The following is a 23,097-nucleotide window of genomic DNA, read 5'->3' as shown; positions in this document are numbered from 1 at the left end:
AGCAAACGTTTTTGAGTAGAAAAGTGTCACCTATGTTTTAGAATAATAGCTGATGGCAGCATGACAACTGCTTAAGATGTGAGAAACTGAGGATGAAAGAATTAGTTAGGAGGGTAGTACGATCATCTAGAACATGAATTTAACATAAGATAGACAATAAAAATGGCAGAGAAGTCTGGGCACAGTGGCTCAGGCCTGCAATCCCAGCACTTTGCGAGGCCCAGTTAGGAGGCCTGGCTTGAGGCCAGGAGTTTGAGACCAGCCTGGTCATCATAGCAAGACTCTTGTCTCTACAAGAAATTTAAAAATGAGTGGGGTGTGGTGGCATGTACCTGTAGTCATAGCTACTAAGGAGACTGAGGCAGAATGATCACTTGTGCCCAAGAATTGGAGGTTATAGGGAGCTTTGATTATACCACTGCACTCCAGCCTGGGCAAAATGAAAGAGCCTGTCTCTTAAAGAAAAAAAAAAAAGGGCATAAAAATACGAAAGAACCACCACATTCCTGTCAAGACTGAACACGGAATTGCTTTGTGGTGGGGGAAAGCTGGAAAGGATATGAAGATTATGTCAACTGTCTTAGCCTACATGCCTAGAAGGATGGTAGTACCATTAATTGATAGATGTTAATAGACCAATTTGGCAGTAAATAATAGAAAACCATAAAGAATGATTTAAAATAAAGGGCTATTTTATCTTGCCCCCGCCAAAGGTTGCTGATGATATAGTTGCTTAATATTCTTTCAGTGGCTCATTGGCTAAGAGGTTCAATGGTGTTATAGCCAGCTACCCTTGGTCTTTGTCTCATGACTATAAAATGACTGCTGCAATTTCAGACAGCACGTAATAAGAAGGGAGGAAGGAGTGATGTTTACTTCATCTGCCCTTATCTAAGGAAAACAAAAACTTTTACAAAGATATCCCTCTTTCCTCCTCCCTTACTACTGTAGATTCATTTTTATGTCTCACTGGTAAAAAGAAAAGCTGAGAAAGTATTTAACTTTTCCAGTGTCTTAACAGAGTCATGCAAAGGAGAGTATGACTGGAAATAAATGTTGAATTATACAATCAATAGTGTTTGACTCAGGTCTTGACTTCCTCCCGGGGAGAAGGCTTACAGAGTCAAATTAGGCATTTGGATTCAAACTTGCTGTGGTTAAGCAGACATTAAGATATTCAAGTGGAAGAGCAGACATAGGATCATTAGGACAAAAATGATAAGTGATGCCATAGGGAAAGATGAAATTGAGAAGACTACAAAAAAGAAACACCAACTGCTGGTGAGAATATGGAGCAACAGAAGTTCTCATTCATTGCTGGTGGAAAAGCAAAATCGTACAGCTACCTTGGAAGACAATTGGCAGCTTCTTATAAAACTAAACATATTTTTACATATGATCCAGAAATTGTACTCCTTAGTACATACTCAAATGAGCTGAAAACACCTGGGTCCATACAAACAAAATACACATGGGTGTTTATAGAAACTTTATTCATAAATGTCAAAACTTGGAAGCAACAAAGATGCCTTTCAGTAGATGACTGACTAAATAAACTGTGGTATATCCACACAATTAAATGTGATTTAGCTGGTGCTAAGAGTTTAGCACCAACAAACCTCTTAGCCCATGAGCCACTGACAGAACATTAAGCAAGTATATCCTGATTTGTTTTTTGAGCAAGAGAAAAAAAAAGGCCTATATTTTAAGTACTTAAAAAAAAGAGTTATAAAGCCATCAAAAGATATCTATGAATTTTAAATGCATATTACTAAGTTATAGAAGCCAATATGAAAAGGCTACATATTCTATAATTCCAACTATATGACATTCTGGAAAAAGCAAAACTATGGAAACAGCCAAAAGCTGGTCAGGAGGGATGAACAAGCAGACCACAGAGGATATTCTGGGCAGTGAAACTGTCCTGCATGATACTATAATGACTACACAACATTATACATTTATCAATAACCACTCAATGTTCAACACCAAGTGAATTCTAATGTAAACTATGAACTTTTGGTTATGATGATGTGTCAATGTAGGTTCACTGACTATAACAAATGTACCACTCTGGTGCAGGATGTTGATAGTGGGAGAGGTTGTATGTCTGTGGGACCAGTGAGTATATGGAAACTCTGTGTTTTGCAATTTTGATGTGAATCTAAAACTACTCTAAAAAGCAAAGTTTATTCTAAAAAATAAGAATGAGGAAACAACTAACCCAGAAAACATTTATTCTTTAGAAATAGAAAAATAAGCACCAACAATTAAGACTAAGTAAGGAAGAGCAAACAAAGAGGGAAAAAAATGGGGATACAGTGACAGTAAACTACAGAAAGCCAGTCACAGGAGTAACTGCCTGTAACTGCCTACTTGGGAAGCTGAGGCAGGAGGATTGCTTGAGCCCAGGAGTTTGAGATCAGCCTGGGTAACATGGTGAGAATGAAAGAAAGAAAGAAAAGAAAGAGAAGAGGAGAAGAGAAGAGAACAGAACAGAACAGAACAGAACAGAACAGAAGAGAAGAACAGGAAGAGAGGAAAGAAAACCAGTATGTCAAGAGGGTAGGACCCAACAAGATTAAAATGAGTTATTCTTCTTAGGTTGATTGGGATGTAAAGATAATAAATAATAAATACCAAAGTTTTATCAGCAATCAGAGCTCTTTTATAATCTAAGGAAGATTCACTTTCAACGGAATTACATTGGACAGTTCCAATTATAGGAAGGAAATGTGTGAGTAGGAAGGTAAATTAATAAATTAAAAAGGAGGCTGGGCATGGCGGCTCACATCTGTAATCCCCACACTGTGGGAGGTCAAGGTGGAATGATCACTTGAGCCCAGGAGTTTGAGACTTCGTCTCCACAAATAATAAAAAAATCAGCTGAGCATGGTGGCACATGCCACGATTCCAGCTATGTGGGAGGCTGAGGTGGAGGAATCACTTAAGCCAAGGTGGTTGAGGCTATAGTGAGCTGTAATTGTGCCATTGCACTCCAGCCTAGGTGACAGAGTGAGATGCTAACCTAAAAAAAAATTATAATAATAATGAAAATAATTCTTAAAAAGGATAGACAGAGAGACAAATTATGAATTAACTCCTATTCACAACTGCTACAAAAAGAATAAAATATCTAGGAATACAACTTACAAGGATGTGAAGGACCTCTTCAAGGAGAGCTACAAACCACTATCAAGGAAATAACAGAGGACACAAATAAATGGAAAAACATTCCATGCTCATGGATAGAAGAATCAATATTATGAAAATGGCCATACTGCCCAAAGTAATTCATAGATTCAATGTTATCACCATCAAGCTAACACGAACTTTCTTCACAGAATTAGAAAAAACTACTTTAAATTCCACATGGAACCAAAAAGGAGTCCACACAGCCAAGACAATCCTAAGCAAAAAGAACAAAGCTGGATGCATCACACTAACTGACTTCAAACTACACAAGGCTACAATAACCAAACAGCATGGTACTGGTAGCAAAACAGATATATAGACCAATGAAACAGAACAGAGGCCTCAGAAATAACGCCACACATCTACAACCATCTGATCTTTGACAAACCTGACAAAAACAAGCAATCGGTAAAGGATTCCCTATTTAATAAATGGTGTTGGAAAAACTGGCTAGCCATATGCAGAAAACTGAAATTGGACCCCTTCCTTACACCTTACACAAAAATTAACTCAAGACAGTTTAAGACTTAAACATAAGACCTAACACCATAAAAACCCTAGAAGAAAACCTAAGCAATACCATTCAGGACACAGGCATGGGCAAAGACTTCATGACTAAAACATCAAAAGCAATGGCAACAAAAGTCAAAATAGACAAATGGGATCTAGTTAAACTAAAGAGCTTCTGCATGGCAAAAGAAACTACCATCAGAGTGAACAGACAACCTACAGAATGGGAGAAAATTTTTGCAATCTACCTATCTGACAAAGGGCTAATATCCAGAATCTACAAATAACTTAAACAAATTTACCCCCAAAAAAACCAAACAACGCCATCAAAAAGTGGACAGAGGATACAAACAGACACTTCTCAAAAGAAGACATTTATGCAGCCAACAAAAATATGAAGAAAAGCTTATCATCACTGGTCATTAGAGAAATGCAAATCAAAACCACAATGAGATACCATCTCATGCCAGTTACAATGGTGATCATTAAAAAATCAGGAAACAACAGATGCTGGAGAGGATGCATAGAAATAGGAACATTTTTACACTGCTGGTGGGAGTGTAAATTAGTTCAATTATTGTGGAAGACAGTGTGGTAATTCCTCAAGGATCTAGAACTACAAATATCATTTGGCCCAGCAATTCCATTACGGGGTATACACCTAAAGAATTATAAATCATTCTACTATAAAGACACATGCACACTTACGTTTATTACGGAACTGTTCACAATAGCAGACTTGGAACCAACCCAAATACCCATCAATGATAGACTGGGTAACGAAAATGTGGCACATATACACTATGGAATGCTATGCAGCCATCAAAAAGGATGAGTTTATGTCCTTTGCAGGGACATGGATGAAGCTGGAAATCATCATTCTCAGCAAACTAACACAGGAACAGAAAATCGAACACTGCATGTTCTCACTCATAAGTGAGAGTTGAACAATGAGAATACATGGACACAGGGAGGGGAACATCACACAGTGGGACCTGTCTGGCGGTGGGGGGCTAAGGGACGGATATCATTAGGAGAAATACTTAATGTAGATGATGGGTTGATGGGTGCAGCAAGCCACCATGGCATGTGTATACCTATGTAACAAACCTGCATGTTCTGCACACGTACCCCAGAACTTAAAGTATAACGAACAAAAAAAAAAAAAAAAAAAGAAGAAAGGATAGAAAGGCAATATATATGAATTTCCTTATTAAGTTTGATGTCTACATATTTATATCTAACGCAAATTTATTTTAAAAACATTACATATTCAAGGCTGGGCTTGGTGACTCATGCCTGTAATCCCAGCACTTTGGGAGGCCAAGGCAGGCGGATCACTTGAGGCCAGGAGTTCGAGACCAGGGTGGGCATTGTGGTAAAACCCTATCTCTACTAAAAATACAAAAATTAGTGAGCGTGGTGGTACATGCCTGTAATCCCAGCTACTTGGGAGGCTGAGGCCAGAGAATCACTTGAACCTGGGAGGCAGAAGTTGCAGTGAACTGAGATCGAGCCACTGCATTCCTGCCAGGGCATCAGAGTGAGACTCTGTTTCAGAATGAAGAAACAAACAAAATCACGTGTTCAAAAACATGTTCTTCCAGAAACCAATTTCTTAAGTAGATAAAATTTACTTTAAACAAGAAAATAAGCTGTTTTTTAAAAAAGTAACTTTCAGAATATATACTAGTATCAATATAATTCAGTCTCTTATCCTATAGATACCACTGTGTTTTACTTGTTATTAGGGAAAATAGAAAATATAAAAGTAGGAGAAACAGTGCTATGCCTTGCAATTTTTTTTTCTTTTTCTTTCTTTTTTTTTTTTTTTTTTTGAGATGGAGTCTCACTCTGTTGCCCAGGCTGGAATGCAGTGGCACAATCTCTGCTCACTGCAACCTCTGCCTCCTGGGCTGAAGCAATTCTCCTGCCTCAACCTTCTGAGTAGCTAGGATTACAGGCATCCACCACCACGCCTTGCTCATTTTAGTATTTTTTAGTAGAGACGGGTTTTCATTATGTTGGCCAGGCTGATGTCGAACTCTTGACCCCAAGTGATCCACCCGTCTCAGCCTCCCTAAGTGCTGGGATTACAGGTGTGAACCACCACACCCGGCCTGCAAAATTATCTAGCATAACTGCATCCTACATTAAAAAGAATGCTTATAAATGATCAGTAAAAATCTAATCTTAGTCTCTATCATAAAAAGTAATTTAGAAAAAAATATCTGGTTATTAGAATAAACAGACATTATTATTAAAATGACACTAGATTATTAAAAAGTATTTCCTTGCATGATAACTGATTTTGCCATAATTATTTTGGAAAATTCTATGTAATCTATGACTACTAATTGTGATTGTTTTTCCCCAAATATATCTCTAGAATCGTTACCTTTAGGAATTTCCGTGTAATTCAATAAAATAAAGCATGAATTTTTCAGTTTTTACCCTACTCAAGTTGACATTTAATAGTGATATTCATAACAGTACTATTTATAATAAAATACTAAAAATATTATTGGCAGACTGAAACCTTTAGAGACAGTGAATCGTTTTTAAAGAGTTGTTTCTGACACTTACTAGATACTAACTAAATATTAAATCAGTTAACCGAAAAATGATACTTATAAATAAGTTATAAAAGATAAACATATTGCTCAGAAAGGAGGCAAACTGTTCACTCACCAGATAGCTTGGTAGTAAACTTATTATTCATTAACTCATATGACAACTTAAAGGTACATAGCGCTATAATTAATGCATCAAATAAAAAACAAAAACTTCCTGGAAGGTAAGAGTAATTTTTAAAAAATGATTCAGAATAAAGCAAATGTTTTATAATTGACCTAATTTTCAGAAAAAATTTAGAGTTTCTCATGAGGAAATATGGCATAAAATTAATAAAAAATTTGTCAGTGTTATGCAAGACAGACCATTTTAAAACAAGCTTAAATGAACACAGATGCTTAATAAAGATTGAGTTGATAAGTTTTAAAAAATTAATTCTTCCTTTTATCTTTACCAAGAATTTAAGCAAGCTTACTTAATGAATGTTACGAAGGACTAAAAGACAACAGAAAAATGTGAGACTTTTGCAAAAAAAGATGAGCAACTAGAAAAGATTTTAATATAGTATATTTGTCAGGAGTGAAAATATAGCTATATTGTTTTAAATTAGATAGTAGTCTACAGTTAGCAGAAATTTCTATCTTATGGGGGTTTAATGTTTGTTTTGAACTTATCTATTTCCAGCCTGGCCAACATGGTGAAACCCCGACTTTACTAAAAACACAAAAATTAGCCAGGCGTGGTGCTGGGCACCTGTAGTCCCAGCTACACGGGAGGCTGAAGCAGGAGAAACGCTCGAACCCAGGAGGCAGAGTTTGTAGTGAGCCAAGATCACACCACTGCACTCGAGCCTGGGCAATGGAGCGACACTCTGTCTCAAAAAAAAAAATTATTCCATCTATTTCCTTATCTCTCTCCATAAATAGCAGCTATCATTTCATTAAATTCAACAGGCACACACAACCAGAAGTGCCAGAATAAAGACCATGAAATTAACATATACTTAACAAACTAGAATTTTTATTTTAGGCACTGTTTTAAATGGAGACTGCCATATCATATTAAGCCCATTAAATCTGTCCCCTAACACTGACAAATTAGCATACATTATGGAAGCTGCTTGTCAAATAATGTTTTCTATTTTGCAAGTATACATTTTAAAAATTATTACTACTTTTCATAAAATAGTAAATTCCTTGGGGGTAATTACAAATAATCACAGCAATCTATAATTTGTTCCTTTCTCACTTATCGTTTTCATCTATCTAAAGCAGAAAGTGCATTAAACAATAATAACAAAGATATTATAAGCCTACCACTAAAAATATCAAAATGAAGTTAAATACATTTTGTGGAAAAATCTGACTTCTACCAAATCTTATACTTCTTAGACAGATTAAAAATATTTTCTACATTAAAATGTCACAATTTTCCTCAATTTTGGTACATGATTCCAGCTTAGTGAGTTACACAGCTAATGCCATGATATTGCTCTGTAATATGCAGCAAAAAAAAAAAAAAATTTAAGACAGCGAAGTAGAATATAACCTTCTTGGTAGCAAATCTTTTCTTATTATACAATAAAAACAATGATGAATCTTTTCTGTTTCTCATGGATTTCTTTTTTTAAACCTTAACAGGTTAGCATGAGAATGCAAGCACCTTGAGGGTAGAGACAACTACTGTGTACAGGCACTATACTGAGAACTGGGCAAAAGACAAAAAGTAAAATGAAAAGTCACAAGCACTTTAAGAAAAAAATATAATTAGGAGAATTAAAACCATGTCCTTTTTCATAATTACTTGATCTATATTACAATGGGACAGAACTTTTTGTTATGAAACGTGTATTTCACTTGTTGAAAGTTTTAGTTGAATTTATTATTTAACATCTTTCTTTCTCTTTTACTGTAACATTCTAAGTACCTCTTCATTTCCCAAACACACTCACATATTCTTCAAGGACTGTCAGTTCTGTGGGTGACTAATATTACAAAAGTCCTTTTAAAAATTATTACAATAAATATTGATGCAAAGCAAAGGCCCATAATTTAATTTTTTTCTTTTAATGTGGTCACTTTTTATTAACTGCAAAAGGTAATGATATAAAAAAGAAACAGAATAAACATGTACCAAAAGTTATTAATATACCATCACTCGAAATTCAGAAAATGTGTTGTTTTCACATACACATACATGAAATAAAATATACCATAACAGAAGGGTGCTGTATCTGTGTTTAAAGAAGGGGTTGTTGGCAAACACCACAGCTCACTTCTGCTGCAATGTACACAACTGATATATGCAGCACAGAAGGCTGGCACCAAGGGCTTACAACCTTAATTTGCCTGCAAGAAGGAACGGAGATTTACCTTCAGAGCACGTTCTTGATTGTTTTCAGCAGTCAGATGTCTCATGTTGTTTGCTGAAGTCTGGTTCTGCTCTTTCAGATGATGAAGCTCCTGCTCTAGCCGTTTGCACTGCCACAGGGGAAGAATCCCATTAAGTAAAGGAGTTATAGCATTTTTTTCACCAAGCCACATGAATTAATGTAAATAATATCACTGTATTCTCTAAAAGACAAGGTTTTTTTTTTTTTTTTTTTTTTTGCAACAAGAATGGTAAGTAAAAGTAAAGGTAAGTACAATAAATAAAAACATTGCTTATAGTATTCTAAAAATTCAATTACAATTTTCAGTTACTTTATTAATCTGAATGTTATATAAATCACAAAAACACTTTTATAAAATTAAGGTCGAACCATATTTAAAATTATTCTTTGAGCAAATGGTTCCGATTATCCATCTATTGGTTGAATAAAAGCGTGCTTCTAAAAATCATATTGGATTCTAAATAAACTACAATATGATATTGTATGATCACATTTTATCAATACTTTAAAATAAAAATTATAAGGTGTACATTCAGAAATATTTCCGGTTTTTAAAAATATCTAAGGAAACAATTTTATAGAGAAAAAAGCAATAGCCAGAGTGTCAAGACTTGGAAACAGATAAAGAATTAAGTGTTTTTAATTTCTCCCATTTTGATCAAATTTTACTTATAAGTAAAAGTGGTAACAAATATGTGAAATGATCACTTTCACCTATTTGGAATACAAGTAAAGAATATAAGAGAATATAAGTAAAAAAAAATAAGTAAAAGTTTCAATGAGCCAATAGAAGCATCTGTGTTCAAAAAATTTTTGAAATATCTTGCCATTTCAATATAAGATTTCAATATAAATATGTAAAACACTTCACATAATAATTACACAGGCTATAAAATGGTGTGATGTAAATCAGGACAATAGGAAGATACATGGGGGATTAAACAAATAAAGTACTAAACCCATCATTGAGGAAAAAGTTAAAAACCATTCCTTAATTTATCTATTTTAAAATTAGAATACTTACAAAACAACTAATAAGGACACATACTGATTTAAGATCAGGAAAAAGTTCTTTCTAGATTATTTGACAAATGGATAGTTGTCATAATGGATGAATAAAAAATCATTACTTATTATGTTACAATCACAATGCAGCTATCATCCAAAATGACATTTCTTACTCCTCTGGTTTCTTCTGCCTCTGACCCAAATAATATTAGGCAGTATGTATCAATATTTCACAACTTTGAGTAATATACAAAATGTTTTGGAAGAAAAAGTCTTACCAGACTCCTCATATTGACTTAGATTGCTGAATGATGTCTGTGTACAAATGTGAAATTGAGTATACACACTTCATGCATAAATAATACAATTATAAAATCAAAACACTCTTAAAAATAAATAAAATAACCATAATATCAAGGCATTCCTAATCAAAATTAATTTAATTTAGCAGATAGTTTTGTTGAAACTAAATTCTCCAAATATGATAAAATACTGACTTAGTGCAGATTTTTTTACATTGCCATGTCTATTCCATCATGAGCTGTATGACAACTTAATTCACCTATCACATTTTTAAAAATTTACATGAAAATTCTGTGACACATATTATGTGGCATTTATTTTCAGGAGACACATGATCTACATATTAAACTGTGTATCTTTTATAGCCAGTAAAAAAATATTTGGTCAGAATGCAATCAAATCACAGTGTGTGTTACTGAGGACACAAATTATGACCCAAGAAAACGAATATGGCATAGCACTAACTGTGACGATAAAGTAGAGATACACTCTACTAAATTATCCTTTACATTTTCAACTAAATTTAATATAAAATTATTAAGTATTAAAATGTAATAACTAAGTGATCTATTAGGATTCAAAGGTGGAGCAGATTATTTTGGCTATGGGAGAAAGAATGTTTCATGGAGCTGCTGACATCTGAGTTGGGCTTGTTTTGGGCATGTGATTTTGTAAGCTGACACTGGAGAAAGAAGAAGAATACAGGAGAAAATAAATGAAAGTAGAAACTTCAGAAGTGTATCTGAAGAAAATGAGGAAGCATGGTCAAGAGTTGTGTGACACCTATTCTTTTCATTCCAAATAAATTAGAAATCACCCAGGAATAGGGATTTTTCCAAACTACATGGTAGAAACATAAAAAATTCACTCATTCATGCTCAAGAAATAAATGCTAAACGTTCTTGTAAAATAAATATTTGTAGCATATTTAACTACATTAAATATTTATTTAAATTTACCTAATCCTATATTATTTCTTCATTTGACATTATCCTTGAAAAGTCTAACATATTCCCCACAATTGCATATTTATATATAATTTCTAGTGGTTTGTTTCTTTTTACTTTTATTAAACTCTGTAATTTTGAAATTTATTTTGAAGCAATGGGATTGAACAGTTTATTCATTAGGAAGTGGCATACTATATTAATTACTGTCACTTTATAATTTCATAAAATAGTTATAAAGCAGATAAAGATCCTATCATTTAATCACATCTCAAATTTTATTGATATTCTCACCAAATTAATTCTTCAACGTTTATATTTTTAATTGTTAAATTTGTCATTTAAATGATACAGAAAGGGCAGGAGTAGCTATACTTATATCAGACAAAACAAATTTCAAGACAAAAACTCTAAGGAGAGACAAAGAAGATCATTATATAATGATAAAGTGGTCAATTCAGCAAGAGGATATAGCAATTTTAAATATATATGCACTCAACACTGGAGCACCCATACATATATAAAGCAAGTATTATTGGAGCTAAAGAGAGATATAGGCTCCAATACAACAATAGCTGGAGATATCGACATCCCACTTTCAGGGATGAACATATTTTCCATAAAGAAAATCAACAAAGGAACTTCAGACTGGATCTGAACTACAGACCAAATGGATCTACTAGATATTTACAGAACATCTCGTCCAAAGGCTGCACAATACACATTCTTTTCCTCAGCACATGGATCATTCTCATGGGTAGATCATATGTTAGGTCACAAAACAAGTCTTAAAACATAAAAAAAAAAAAGAAAGAAATAATATCAAACATCTTCTCTAACCACAACAGAAGAAAACTAGAAATTAATAACAGGAAGAATTCTGGAAACTACACAAACATATCAAAATTAAACAATATGCTCCTGAATGACCAGTGGGTCAATGAAGAAATTAGGAAGAAAATGGAAAAACTTCTTGAAACAAATGATAATGGAAACACAACATCACTACAGGATACAGCAAAAGTAGTACTAAGAGGGAAGTTTACAGAGATAAGTGCCTACAGCATAAAAGAAGAAAAACCTCAAACAATCTTAACAATGCATCTTAAAGAACTAGAAAAGAAAGAGCAAACTAAACCCAAAATTAGTAGAAGGAACAATAAAGTTCAGAGTAAAAATGAATAAATCTGAAATGAAAAAAAAAAATACAAGAGATCCATATAACAAAAGCCAGACTGAGAAAAAGGAGAGAAAATTCAAATAAGTAAACTTCAAAGATGAAAAGAGATACTAAAATCAATATGACAGAAATTCAAAGGATTATTAGTGCCTACTATAAGCAACTATATGTCAATAAATTGAAGAATCTAGAAGAAATGGACACATTTCTAGACACAAACAAGATTTTGCCAGGATTGAGCCAGGAAGAAATCCAAAACCTGAACAGAACAATAGCAAGTAACGAGATCGAAGCCATAATAAAAAGTATCTCAGTAAAGAAAAGCCTTGGACCTGATTGCTTCACTGCTGAATTCTAATAAATATTTAAAGAAGAACAAATACTGGTCCTACTCAAACTATTCTGAAAAACAGAAGAAGAGGGAAGACTTCCAAACACATTCTACAAGGCCAGTATTATCATAATACCGAAACCAGACAAAGACACATCAAAAAAAGAAAACTATAGGCCAATATCTCTGATACATATTGATGCAAAAATCCTCAAAAAAATACTAGCAAACGAGTTCAATAATACATTAAAAAGATCATGCATCATGACTAAGAGGGATTTATCCCTGGGATGCAAGGATGATTCAACATACGCAAATCAATCAATGTGATACATCACGTCAACAGAGTGAAGGACAAAAACCACATGATCATTTTAATTGATGCTGAAAATGCATCTGATGAAATTTAACATCTCTGCATGATAAAAACACTAAAAAAATTAGGTACAGAAAGAACGTACATCAACATAATAAAAACTACATACGACAGACCCACAACAAGCATCATACTGAATGGGGAAAAACTGAAAGCCTTTCCTCTAAGATCTGGAAAACAACAAGGATGCACACTTTCACCACTGTTATTCAATATAGTACTGTAAGTCCTAACCAGAGCAATCTGACAAGAGAAAGAAATAAAGGGCATCCAAACTGGAATGGAAGAAGTCAAATTATCCCTGTTTGCAAATGATATGATCATATATTTGGAAAAACCTAAAGATTCCACATACACACAAAAAAACTATTAGAATTGATAAACAAATTCAGTAAGGTTGCAGGATACAAAATCAACATACAAAAATAAGTAGCATTTCTATATGACAACAGTGAAAAATCTGAAAAAGAAATTTTAGAAAACACTCCCATTTATCACAGTTTCAGGTAAAACTAAATACCAAGAGATTAATTTAACCAAAGAAATGCAAGATCTCTATAACGAAAACTATGAAACACTGATGAAAGAAATTAAAGAGAAAACCAAAAAATGAAAAGACAGTCCATGTTCATGGATTGGAAGAGTCAACATTGTAAAAACGTAGGTACTACCCAAAGCAATATACAGATTCAAGGCAATCTCTATCAAAATACCAACTACATTCTTCACAGATATAGAAAAAAAATCCCAAAATTTATATGGAACCAGAAGAGATGCAGAAGAGCCAAAGTTACCCTAAACAAAAGAACAAAACTGGAGGAATCACTTTACCTCACTTTAAATTATACTACAGAGCAAGAGTAAACAAAACAGCATGGTTTGGACATAAAAACACATAGACCAATGGAACAGAATAGAAAACCCAGAAACAAATCCACACACCTGCAGTGAACTAATTTTTAACAAAAGTGCCAAGAACATACACTGGGGAAAAGACAGTCTCTTCATTAAATGGTGCTGGGAAAACTGGATTTCCATATGCAGAAGAATAACTAGACCACTAACCCTTGCCATATACAAAAATCAAATCAAAATGGATGAAAGACTTAAATCTAAGACCTCAGATTATGAAACTACTATAGAAAATATAAGGGAAAATCTCCAGGACATTGGTCTAAGCAAAACTTTATTGGTTTCCATTCCAAGATGGTCAAATAGGAACAGCTCCAGTCTGCAGATCCAAGTGTGATCCACATAGAAGATGGGTGATTTCTGTATCTCCAGCTGAGGTACCTAGTTCCTCTCATTGGCACTGGTTGCACAGTGGGTGCAGCCCACAGTGGTCGAGCTGAAGCAGGGCAGGGCGTCACCTCACCTGGGAAGTGCAAGGGGTTGGGGGATTTCCCTTTCTTAGCCAAAGGAAGGGGTAACAGATTGTACCTGGAAAAATGGTACATTCCCGCCAAAATACTGTGCTTTTCCCATGGTCTCAGCAACCAGCAGACCAGGAGATTTTCTCCTATGCCTGGCTCGGCAGGTCCCATGCCCACAGAGCCTTGCTCACTGCTAGCGCAGCAGTCTGAGATCAACCTGTGAGGCTGCAGCCTGGCTAGGGGAGGGGCATCTGCCATTGCTGAGGCTTAAGTAGGCAAACAAAGCAGCCAAGAAGCTTGAACTGTGTGGAGGCCCCCACAGCTCGGGAAGGCCTACTGCCTCTATAGACTCTACCTCTGTGGGTAGGGCATAGCTGAAAAAAAAGGCAGCAGACAACTTCTGCAGACTTAAACATCCCTGTCTGACAGCTCCGAAGAGAGCAGTGGTTGTTGCAGCATGGCGTTTGAGCTCTGAGAACGGACAGACAGCCTCCTCAAGTAGGTCCCTGACCCCCATGTAGCCTAACTGGAAGATACCTCCCAATGAGGCTGACAGACACCTCATACAGGCAGATGCCCTCTGGGACAAAGCTTCCAGAAAAAGGATCAGGCAGCAGTATCTGCTGTTCTGCAATATTTCTGTTCTGTAGCCTCTGCTGGTGATATGCAGCCACATAGGGTCTGGAGTGGACCTCCAGCAAACTCCAACAGACCTGCAGCTGAGGACCTGACTGGTAGAAGAAAAGCTAACAAACAGAAAGGAATAGCATCAACATCAACAAAAAGGACATCCACACCAAAACCCCAACTGTAGGTCAAGAACATCAAAGACCAAAGGTAGATAAAACCATAAAGATGGGAAGAAACCAGAGGAGAAAAGCTGAAAATTACAAAAACCAGAGTGCCTCTTCTCCTCCAAAGGATCACAGCTCTTCGCCAGCAACAGAACAAAGCTGGATGGAGAATGACTTTGACAATTTGACAGAAGTAGGCTTCAGAAGGTTGGTAGTAACAAACTTCTCCAAGCTAAAGGAGCATGTTCTAACCCATGGCAAGGAAGCTAAAAACCTTGAAAAAAGGTTAGAGAAATGACTAACTAGAATAAACAGTATAGAGAAGACCTTTAATGACCTGATGGAGCTGAAAACCATGGCACGAGAATGTCGTGACACATGCACAAGCATCAATAGCCGATTCAATCAGGTGGAAGAAAGGGTTATCAGTGATAGAAGATCAAATTAATGAAATAAAGTGAGAGGAGACGTTTAGGGAAAAAAGAGTAAAAAGAAATGAACAAAGCCTCCAAGAAATATGGGACTATGTGAAAAGACCAAATCTACATTTGATTGGTGTAACTGAAAGTGATGGGGAGAATGGAACCAAGCTGGAAAACACTCTTCAGGATATTATCCAGGAGAACTTCCCCAGCCTAGCAAGGCAGGCCAATGTTCAAATTCAGGAAATACAGAGAATGCCACAAAGATACTCCTTGAGAAGAGCAACCCCAAGACACATAATTCTCAGATTCACCAAGGTTGAAACGAAGGAAAAAATGTTAAGGGCAGCCAGACAGAAAAGTCGGGTTACCTACAAAGGGAAGCCCATCGGACTAACAGCGCATCTCTCAGCAGAAACCCTACAAGCCAGAAGAGAGTGGGGACCAATATTCAACATTCTTAAAGAAAAGAATTTTCAACCCAGAATTTCATATCCAGACAAACTAAGCTTCATAAGTGAAGGAGAAATAAAATCCTTTACAGACAAGCAAATGCTGAGAGATTTTGTCACCACCAGGCCTGCCTTACAAGAGCTCCTGAAGGAGGCACTAAACATAGAAAGGAACAACCAGTACCAGCCACTGCAAAAACATGCCAAACTGTAAAGACCATCAATGCTGTGAAGAAACTGCATCAATTAATGGGCGAAGTAACCAGCTAACATCATAACGACAGGATCAAATTATACATGAGAATATTAACCTTAAATATAAATGGGTTAAATGCCCCAATTAAAAGACACAGACTGACAAATTGGTTAAAGAGTCAAGACCCATCAGTGTGCTGTGTTTAGAAGACCCATAGCATGTGCAGAGACACACATAGCTCAAAGTAAAGGGATGGAGGAAGATCTACCAAGCAAATAGAAAGTGAAAAAAAGCAGGCATTTCAATCCTAGTCTCTGATAAAACAGCCTTTAAACCAACAAAGATCAAAAGAGACAAAGAGCACTTTGAAAGGCCAAGGCGGATGGATCATGAGGTCAGGAGATCGAGACCATCCTGACTAATATGGTATAACCCAGTCTCTACTAAAAATACAAAAAAAGTAGCCAGGTGTGGTGGCAGGTGCCTGTGGTCCCAGCTACTTGGGAGGGTGAAGCAGGAGAATGGCAAGAACCTGGGGAAGGTGGAGCTTGCATTGAGCGGAAATCACACCATTGCATTCCAGACTGGGCAAGAGCAAAAACAAACAAACAAACAGAAAGGAAAAGAAAAAAGAGAGACTAAAAAGGCCATTACATAATTGTAAAGGGATCAATTCAACAAGGACAGCTAACTATCCTAAATATATATGCACCCAAACAGGAACACCCAGATTCATAAAAAAAAAGTCCTTAGAGACCTACAAAGAAACTTAGACTCCCACACAATAGTAATGGGAGACCTTAACACCCCACTGTCAACATTAGACAGATCAACAAGACAGAAGGTTAACAAGGATATCCAGGACTTGAATTCAGCTCTGCATCAAGCGGACCTAATAGATATCTACAGAACTCTCCACCCCAAATCATCAGAATATACATTCTTCTCAGCACCACATCACATTTATTCTACAATTGACCACATAATTCAAAGTAAAGCACTCCTCAGCAAATGTAAAAGAACAGAAATCACAACAAACTGTCTCTCAGACCACAGTGCAATCAAATTAGAACTCAGGATTAAGAAACTGACTCAAAACTGCACAACTACATAAAAGCTGAACAACCTGCTCCTAAATGACAACTGGGTTAATAATGAAATGAAGGCAGAAATAAAGATGTTCTTTGAAACCAATGAGAACAAATATACAACATAACAGACAGAATCTCTGGGACACATTTAAAGCAGAGTGTAGAGGGAAATTTATAGCACTAAATGCCCACAAGAGAAAGCAAGAAAGATCTAAAATTGACATCCTACTATCACAATTAAAAGAACTAGAGAAGCAAGAGCAAACAAATACAAAAGCTAGCAGAAAGCAAGAAATAACTAAGATCAGAGCAGAACTGAAAGAGATAGGGACACAAAAAACCATTCAAAAAAAAATCAGTGAATCCAGGAGCTGGGTTTTTGAAAAGATCAACAAAATTGATAGACTGCCAGCCAGACTAACAAAGAAGAAAAGAGAGAAGAATCAAATAGACGTGGCCAGGCACAGTGGCTCACGACTATAATTCCAGCACTTTGGGAGGCTGAGGCAGGCGGATCAGGAGTTCGAGACCAGACTGACCAACATGGTGAAACCCCGTATCTACCAAAAATACAAAAAAAATTAGCTGGGCATGGTGGCACGTGCCTGTAATCCCAGGTACTTGGGAGGCTGAGGCAGGAGAATCTCTTGAACCTGGAAAGTGGAGATTGCAGTGAGCTGAGATGGCGCCATTGCACTCCAGCCTGAGCAACAGAGCAAGACTCAGTCTCAAAAAAAAAAAAAAAAAAAAAAAAAGAATCAAATACACTCAATAAAAAATGATAAACGGGATATCACCACCGATCCCACAGAAATACAAACTACCATCAGAGAATACTATAAACACCTTTAGGCAAATAAACTAGAAAATCTAGAGGAAATGGAGAAATTCCAGGACACATACACCATCCCAAGACTAAGCCAGGAAGAACCTCAATCTCTGAATAGACCAATAACAGGCTCTGAAATTGAGGCAATAATTAATAGCCTACCAACCAAAAAAGTCCAGGAACAGATGGATTCAAATCCTAATTCTACCAGAAGTAAAAAGAGGAGCTGGTACCATTCCTTCTGAAACTATTCCAGTCAATAGAAAAAGAGGGAATCCTCCCTAACTCATTGTATGAGGTCAGCATCATCCTGATACCAAAGCCTGGCAGAGACATAACAAAAAAAGAGAATTTTAGGCCAATATTCCTGATGAACATTGATGTGAAAATCCTCAGTAAACTACTGGCAAAGCGAATCCAGCAGCACATCAAGAAGCTTATCCACCACGATCAATGTGGCTTCATCCCTGGGATGCAAGGCTGGTTCAACATACCCACATCAATAAACATAATCCATCACATAAACATAAACAGGACCAATGACAAAAACCACATGATTATCTCAGATGCAGAAAAGGCCTTTGACAAAATTCAACAGCGCTTCATGCTAAAAACTCTCAATAAACTAGATATTGATGGAACGTATCTCAAAATAATAAGAGCTATTTATGACAAACCCACAGCCAATATCATGGGAAAAAACTGGAAGCATTCCCTTTGAAAACTGGCACAAGACAAGGATGCCCTCTCTCACCACTCTTATTTAGCATAGTGTTGGAAGTTCTGGCCAGGGCAATCAAGGCACAAGTATACATATGTAACAAACCTGCACGTTATGCACATGTACCCTACAACTTACAGTATAATAATAATAAATTTAAAAAAAAAAAAAAAAAAAAAGGTATTCAATTAGGAAAAGAGGAAGTCAAATTGTCCCTGTTTGCAGATGACATGATTGTATATTTAGAAAACCCCATCATCTCAGCCCAAAACCTCGTTAAGCTGATAAGCAAATTCAGCAGTCTCAGGATACAAAATCAGTGGGCAAAAATCACAAGCATTCCTACACACCAAGTACAGACAAACAGCCAAATCATGAGTGAACTCCCATTCAAAATTGCTACAAAGAGAATAAAATACCTAGGAATACAACTTACAAGGGATGTGAAGGACCTCTTCAAGAAGAACTACAAACCACTGCTCAACAAAATAAAAAGAGGACACAAACAAATGGAAAAACATTCCATGCTCATGGACAGAAATAATCAATATCATGAAAATGGCCATATTGCCCTAGGTAATTTATAGATTCAATGCTATCCCCATCAAGCTACTGACTTTCTTCAAAGAACTGGAAAAAAAAAACTACTTTAAAGTTCATATGGAACCTAAAAAGAGCCTGCATTGCCAAGACAATCCTAAGCAAAAAGAACAAAGCTGGAGGCATCAAGCTACCTGACTTCGCACTACCTGACTTTGTACTATACTATAAGGCTACAGTAACCAAAACAGCATGGTACTGGTACCAAAACACAGATATAGACTAATGGAACAGAACAGAGGCCTCAGAAATAACACCACACATCTACAACCATCTGATCTTTGACAAACCTGGCAAAAACATGAAATGAGGAAAGGATTCCCTATTTAATAAATGGTGCTGGGAAAACTGGCTAGCCATATGTAGAAAGCTGAAACTGGATCCCTTCCTTGTACCTTATAAAAAAATTAATTCAAGATGGATTAAAGACTTAAATGTTATATCTGAAACCATAAAAACTCTGGAAGAAAACCTAGGAAATACCATTCCAGACACAGGCATGGGCAAGGACTTCATGACTAAAACATCAAAAGCTATGGCAACAAAAGCCAAAATTGACAAATGGGATCTGATTAAACTAAAAAGCTTCTATACAGCAACAGAAACTACCATCAGAGAGAACAGGCAACCTACAGGATGGGAGAAAAGTTTTGTAATCTACCCATCTAACAAAGGGCTGACATCCAGAATCTACAAAGAACTTTAACAAAATTTACAAGAAAAAAAAAATAACCCCATCAACAAGTGGGCAAAGGATCTGAAAGATATGAACAGACATTTCTCAAAAGCAGACATTTATGCAGGCAACAGACACATGTAAAAATGCTCTTCATCACTGGTCATCAGAGAAATGCAAATCAAAACCACAATGAGATACCATCTCATGCCAGTTAGAATGGTGATTATTAAAAAGTCAGGAAACAACAGATGCTGGAGAGGATGTGGAGAAATAGGAACATTTTTACACTTGTTGGTGGGAGTGTAAATTAGTTCAACCATTATGGAAGACAGTGTGGCAATTCCTCAACGATGTAGAACTAGAAATAACATTTGACCCAGCGATCCCATTACTGGGTATATACCCAAAAGATTATAAATCATGCTGCTATAAAGACACATGCACAGGTATGTTTATTGCAGCACTATTCACAATAACAAAGATTGGAACTAACCCAAATGTCTGTCAGTGATAGACTGGATTAAGAAAATGTGGCACATACATACAATGGAATACTATGCAGCCATAAAAAAGGATGAGTTCATGTCCTTTGTAGGGACATGGATGAAGCTGGAAACCATCATTCTCAGCAAACTATCGCAAGGACAGGAAACCAAACACCGCATGTTCTCACTCATAGGTGGGAACTGAAAAATGAGAAGACATGGACGTAGGGTGGGGAACATCACACATAGGGGCCTGTCGGGGGGAAAGGGGCTAGGGGAGGGATAGCGTTAGGAGAAATACCTAATGTAAATGACGAGTTGATGGGTGCAGTAAACCATCATGGCCCATGCATACATATGTAACAAACCTGCATGTTTTGCACATGTACCCTAGAACTTAAAGTATAATTTTAAAAAAACAAAAACAAAAACAAAATTCTTGAGCAATACCCCACAAGCACAGGCAACCAAAGCAAAAATGGACAAATGGGATCACTTCAAGTTAAAAATCTTCTGCACTGCAAAGGAAACAATCAATAAAGAGAAGAAACAACCCACAGAATGGGAGAAAATATTTGCAAATTATCCATCTGACAAGGAATTAATAACCAGGATATATAAGGAGCTCAAACAACTCTACAGGAAAAAATCTAATAATCCAATTTTTTTTAAAAAGGCAAAAGAATTGAATAGACATTTCTCAAAAGATGACATACAAATGGCAAACAGGCATATGAAAAGGTGTTCAATATCACTGATCAGCAGAGAAATATAAATCAAAACTACAATTATATTATCATCTCACTCCAGTTAAAATGGCTTTTACCGAAAAGACAGGTAACAACTAATGCTGGTGAGCATGTGGAAAAAGGGTGAAAAGGGTGAACATTTCTTGAGCAACATCCCGCAAGTACAGGCATCCAAAGCAAAAATGGACAAATGGGATCATATCAAGTTAAAAATCTTCTGCACAGCATAGGAAACAATCAACAAAGTGAAGAGACAACTCATAGTATGGGAGAAAATACTTGCAAATTGCCCATCTGTTGGTGAGAATGTAAGTTAGTATAACCACTATGGAGAAAATTTTGGAGGTTCCTCAGAAAACTAAAAACAAAGCTTATGATCCAGGAATCCCACTACTGGGTATATACCCCAAAGAAAGGAAATCAGTATATTGAAGAGATATCTGCATCCCCATGTTTGTTGCAGCACTGTTCACAACAGCCAATATTTGGAAGTACCCTAAGTGTTCATCAACAGATGACTGGATAAAGAAAATATGGCACATGTATATACAGTGGAGTATTACTCAATCACAAAAAAAACGAGATCCTGTCATTTGCAATAACATGGATGGAACTGTAGATCATTAGGGTAAGTGAAACAATCCCAGCACAGAAAGAGATCGTTGCATGTTCTCACTTATTTGTGGGATCTGAAAATCAAAACAATTGAACTCATGGACACAGGGATTAGAAGGATGGCTACCAGAAGCTGGAAATGGTAGGTGAGGGCCGGAGGGAAGTGGGGATGGTTAACAGGTACAAAAAAAAGAGTTAGGAAGAATGAATAAGACCTAATATTTGTCAGTAAAATAGGGTAACTATAATCAATGATAAGTGTACATTTAAAAATAACTAAAAGAATATAATTGTATTGTTTGTAACACAGTAGATAAATACTTGAGGGGATGGATACCCCAAGATTATTGCATCCCTGTATCAAAACATTTTGTGTACCTTATAAATATATACACCTACCTTGTACCCACAAAAAATAAAAATTAAAAAAAATTGTTAAATGTATAAAGTAAAAACAAACAAACAAAAAACAAACAAACAAAAAAAAACAGGAAAGAAAGAAAAAGAAAAGAAAAAGCAGAATGGGCTGGGCACAGTGGCTCATGCCTGTAACCCCAGCACTTTGGGGTTTGAGGCAGAAGAACCACTTGAGGCCAGGAGTTCAAGACCAGCCAGGGAACATACCAACACACCACATCTCCATAAAAATAAAAATTAAAAAATTTGTCAGGCATGGAGTCTTTCACCTGTAGTCCCACAGCCATTAGGGAGGCTGAAGTGGGAGATTACTTGAGTCCAGGAATTTAAGGCTACAATGAGGTATGTTCTTGCCATGGTATTCCAGCCTGGACGACAGAGTGAGATCCTGTTTCTGAAAAGAAGAAAAAGAATACAGAAAGAGACAGGAAATAACACAAACTGCTATCACCAATGTTTACCAAATGTAAATTAATCTTTCATAATTCAGATTTTTAAAAATCAAAATATTAGAACTATATAACTAATTTATCCATGCTTAAATATCACCATTCTTTTCTCCCCCAAGGAATGCCTATTCTGAAGTGCATTTTTTTCAACCAATATTAAGCAATGACACTGTTCCAGGCAGTTGTATATGGTTGGAGATACAGCATCTAACAAGCTAGGGAAAAATGCACTCTCGTGGAGTTCACATTCTAGTTGGGGAAAAGAGAAAACAAACGAAATAAGTAAATGAAATATATAGAATGATAAAGGTGAAAAATGTTGAAGAAAAACAGGTTAAAGGCATACAGAGTGCCAACAGAGTAAAGAAATACTTTGCAATTTCAAATAGAAAAGACAAAATTGAGAAGA

At 36.1% G+C, this 23,097-nt stretch overlaps 1 protein-coding gene across 2 annotated transcripts in view; it reads right to left on the bottom strand.

Annotated features, from left to right (window-relative positions):
• The window catches only part of MIPOL1 (mirror-image polydactyly 1), a 401,247-nt gene that overhangs the window by 223,649 nt on the left and 154,501 nt on the right, over positions 1 to 23,097 (bottom strand). For both annotated transcript variants that reach the window (XM_025392166.1, XM_025392167.1), the window contains exon 11: positions 8,652 to 8,759. In XM_025392166.1, coding sequence (XP_025247951.1) covers positions 8,652 to 8,759 — 108 coding nt within the window. The remainder of the gene's footprint in view (positions 1 to 8,651; positions 8,760 to 23,097) is intronic.

This window comes from Theropithecus gelada, chromosome 7b (assembly GCF_003255815.1).
Source record: "Theropithecus gelada isolate Dixy chromosome 7b, Tgel_1.0, whole genome shotgun sequence".
Classification (NCBI taxonomy): domain Eukaryota; kingdom Metazoa; phylum Chordata; class Mammalia; order Primates; family Cercopithecidae; genus Theropithecus; species Theropithecus gelada.
Note: the sequence above shows the minus strand (reverse complement) of the source record. Positions and strands in the feature narration are given on the sequence as shown.